Source organism: Pteropus vampyrus, unplaced genomic scaffold (assembly GCF_000151845.1).
Source record: "Pteropus vampyrus isolate Shadow unplaced genomic scaffold, Pvam_2.0 Scaffold690, whole genome shotgun sequence".
Lineage (NCBI taxonomy): Eukaryota > Metazoa > Chordata > Mammalia > Chiroptera > Pteropodidae > Pteropus > Pteropus vampyrus.
Genome location: NW_011889471.1, coordinates 60,943 through 64,304, shown reverse-complemented (window position 1 = coordinate 64,304; position 3,362 = coordinate 60,943). Strand labels below are relative to the sequence as shown.

Genomic DNA, 3,362 nt, shown 5'->3' with positions numbered 1-3,362 from the left:
ACGTCCAATGTCAGTGTGACCTCGAAACCATGCGTCACAGAATTCCAAGGCTGGGTGGCACTGCAAGTCACACTATGACACACATGTCCTGCAGGTGAGGAAAGGTCCCGGTCCCCTGTGACCTGTGACTGGGAGGTGCCGACCACTCTGGGTTCTGTGAGACAGGCATTTGCACTCACGTCCCATAAGGACGCGGCAGACTGATGCAGAAAATAAATTATAGAGTTCCAGACGGTGCGCTGGTTCTGCTGAGTGACATCCTGCAGGCTTCCAGGTGGGCTGTGCCCGTGGTGTGGCCGTGACGGCAGGAGCCTGGCACCCCCAGACAGCGGGGCTTCTGCATGTCCTGCACTGGTGCCCAGGCGTGGTGCTGTGCCTGACGCACGGAGCTGAGTCCCTAAGCGTATGCGGCGCTCACGGAGGGGGCGTCCCCCTGGACCCGGCCGTGGGACCTGCTTCCCAGGTCAGGACCATGAGCACATGATAAATGCAGACATTTCTAAAACTTCTGTGGGGTCCGTTCTCACGACGAACGGCGTACCCACGGTAAAACCTGTGGGGTTCCCTCTAAACGTCCGCCGTGTTCCCGTTTGTGAAGGCGGATCTTGGGCAGAGTCTTTCTCCCTCGTGACCTCTTTGCCAGTGAACTCATCCTTCTATAAATGTTTTTGTCTCTTTTACAGTTACTAGCATAAGAAACTCGCTCAAAAAAAATCTGAGTATTTTTTTGAAGCACCTTTAAAACAACCGTGAGCACGCGAAGGGTCCAAACTTCAGCCTCAGTGACCACACGGAAAAGCAACGTGGAGACAGGAAATCTGAGCACAACTACCTGCCAGCGCCCGCGGCGGGAAGTAGGGATCCCGCAATCGCGGGGTCGCGGGGTCCGAGGCCAGCGCCGCTGAGGGAGGCTGCCCGCCCTTGCCCAGCTCTCTGCCCCGCCGCGGGACCCCTCGCCGAGTGCCCGCCTCGGGGCTGCTCCCCATGCCCCCCGCAGGACGGGGCACATCTCCGCGCTTCGAGCCTCCCCTTTACCAGGCTCCGTCACCTAAGACCACGGACACTAGAGAGGTGACATCGCAGTGTCCCACACCGACGGTGGCCTCCTGTTTACACCTTCATGCCCATCCGGCCCCCGTGCACCAGCCACCCGGCTAGCGGAGGCCTCTGGGGGCCGTCGCCCTGCTTGTCCACTTACGCCAACCAGCCTCACGCACATCCCTGCTCAACTCGGACGGCAGGTCGACCAACGAGCCTGCCGCCAGACAGTACCCGGAGGACAGAGGTCACCGTCCCAACCAGCACACCCGGCAGCAGGCCTCGGACTGGAGCCCACCCCGACCCACGCCAGGGCCTCTGCGTGCATCTGGAAAGGCCTCCGCCACTGAACTCCCGTCTGCAGACCCCAGCCACCCCTCAGTGAGCTCCCTCGCCCGTCACCCCCGTGACGTCACGGCCCACCAAGCCCAAGGCCGGCCCACGCATGTCACCCCCGAGGACAACTGCTTCCCCGGGAGGTCGCCCCGCCGTCACAGGAAGGAGACCCTCACCGCCATCTGGTTGGACCTGACGCTCACCTTACAGACGAGGCGAACTTCACACTCTTCTGTGACGTCCCAGTGCAGATACTCAGCAAAATGGGGGCCTGGGGGTGCGGGGGAGAGACGTAAAAGGCAAAACCGAATAGTACATATGTGTACACCCCACACACACACAGACGTACGCATGTACACCGTATGTGTGCATACGGCGCGCAATATTTACATCATGCTTACACTTATATTTGTACTTACGTGTGCATTTTTCACAGATGAGACCGCTGCTCGGTATGATGCCGAGAGACCCAGTTTCCAGGGCTCTGCAGGCGACGTGCGTGCAGCACGGACCCGCCGCCGAAACCCGTATCTCCCCGTGCGGACGTGCTGCCCCGCCCCCCCTCCCGCCCACGCCCGACACCTGCCGCTCCATACCAAGAGCACGGGAAGCACAGCCTTTTCTCAAGGCATATGTCTAACTGAACATCCAAAGCACAGTACATAAAAACTTTAAGAGAATTAATGGAGATAAGATGACCTAGCAATTCTGTAACTATAATATTTTTAAATTGAATATGAATTTGTATATAAAAAAATAATCTTTAAATAAACCCTTGGGTTATGTTTCAAACTCTAAAATTTATCCATTTTTCTTTGTATCTCATTAGTACATGTCTTTAAAAACAACATATTTAAAATGTATCGTTTGCAGTTGAACAGTAAAACACTTTAAAGTTTAAAAGTTCACTCGGTCTTAAGTTAGACAACTGCCCCCTCTACCTCTCGAAGCCTCGTAACGGCCCGACTCCCCCAGCTCTGTCCCCATCACCACCCGCTGTGAAGTTCCTTATCTAAGTTCATCCGGTAAGTACCGAGCCCCTCCTGTAAGAAGTGTATGGACCTACAAAAGACACGGGAGTTCACGGTCACGAACCCCGAAACGAATGGCTTAGAGGCACGTCAGAGGGACCCAGGGGTGCGTGGGGTCAGGGGAGGCGTGAACGTCCGCCGTGAACGCCCAGGAAGCCGAGCCAGGCGGGGCAGGAATAGAGCTGGTTCGGCGGCCGGAAGCCTGGATGCTTTGGCTGCCACGTGCTCGTTGCGGGGTTTCACGCACAGGACTGACTGCCTAAAGGAAGCGGGTGTTGGGGGACCCATCGCCAGCCGTGTGCTCAGAGACCGTCAGCGAGTGTGCCACTCAGCCCGCCAACTGGTCTTGTGCTCGACCCAGAAAGTAATAGAAAATGCGGACACTAAAATAAAAGATTCTGGGGCTTCTAAAGACAGAAGCAAGAGAAAAAAAAAATCAGATGAAATAAAAACGCAAAGAACAGAAAGTACCGAAGTTTCTAGAAATGAGAAACGGCCTGACTTCTGCATTTGGTCGCAGGGCGTCACGGGGGACCTCCTTTGGAAGAGCAGTCAAACCTGAAATCTCTGGTTTTTGTTTTTCATTTTTTGTTTTTCTAATTAATTTATTTATTCTATGGGTGGGTGAGCCAGTCAACCACCTACCTTGTTTCCTGAGAAATTCTTTCCTTTGAAATTCGGCCTCATCTAGGACGGCCTTGAATGCTAAATTCAATATTTAAGGAGGAAAAAAAAAAAAAGACACGAAATGTTTGCTTGGCTCTGGTCAAAAGAATTTGCTTTGAATTTTCTTTATGGGTGTATGGAATTTCAATATCGCCTACCATCTCCAATAAGAACCAAAGAAGATTGATTTTTGGCTTTTCCGTCGTGAATCTGCACTGTGTAGGTACCTTCATTCTCAATAGTGAAACGATCCATCACCATCTCAATAATGCCAGTTGATTTGTCACATTT

The 3,362-nt window shown here is 53.7% G+C and overlaps 1 protein-coding gene across 1 annotated transcript in view; it reads right to left on the bottom strand.

The window, feature by feature from the left end:
- MYOM2 (myomesin 2) overlaps positions 1 to 3,362 on the bottom strand; it is a 103,160-nt gene that overhangs the window by 52,374 nt on the left and 47,424 nt on the right. The window contains exons 25-27 of the mRNA XM_023526072.1: positions 3,230 to 3,362; positions 3,051 to 3,110; positions 1,578 to 1,645 (exon numbers count right to left, since the gene is read on the bottom strand). The exon at positions 3,230 to 3,362 is cut by the window's right edge and continues 3 nt beyond it. Coding sequence (XP_023381840.1) covers positions 1,578 to 1,645; positions 3,051 to 3,110; positions 3,230 to 3,362 — 261 coding nt within the window. The remainder of the gene's footprint in view (positions 1 to 1,577; positions 1,646 to 3,050; positions 3,111 to 3,229) is intronic.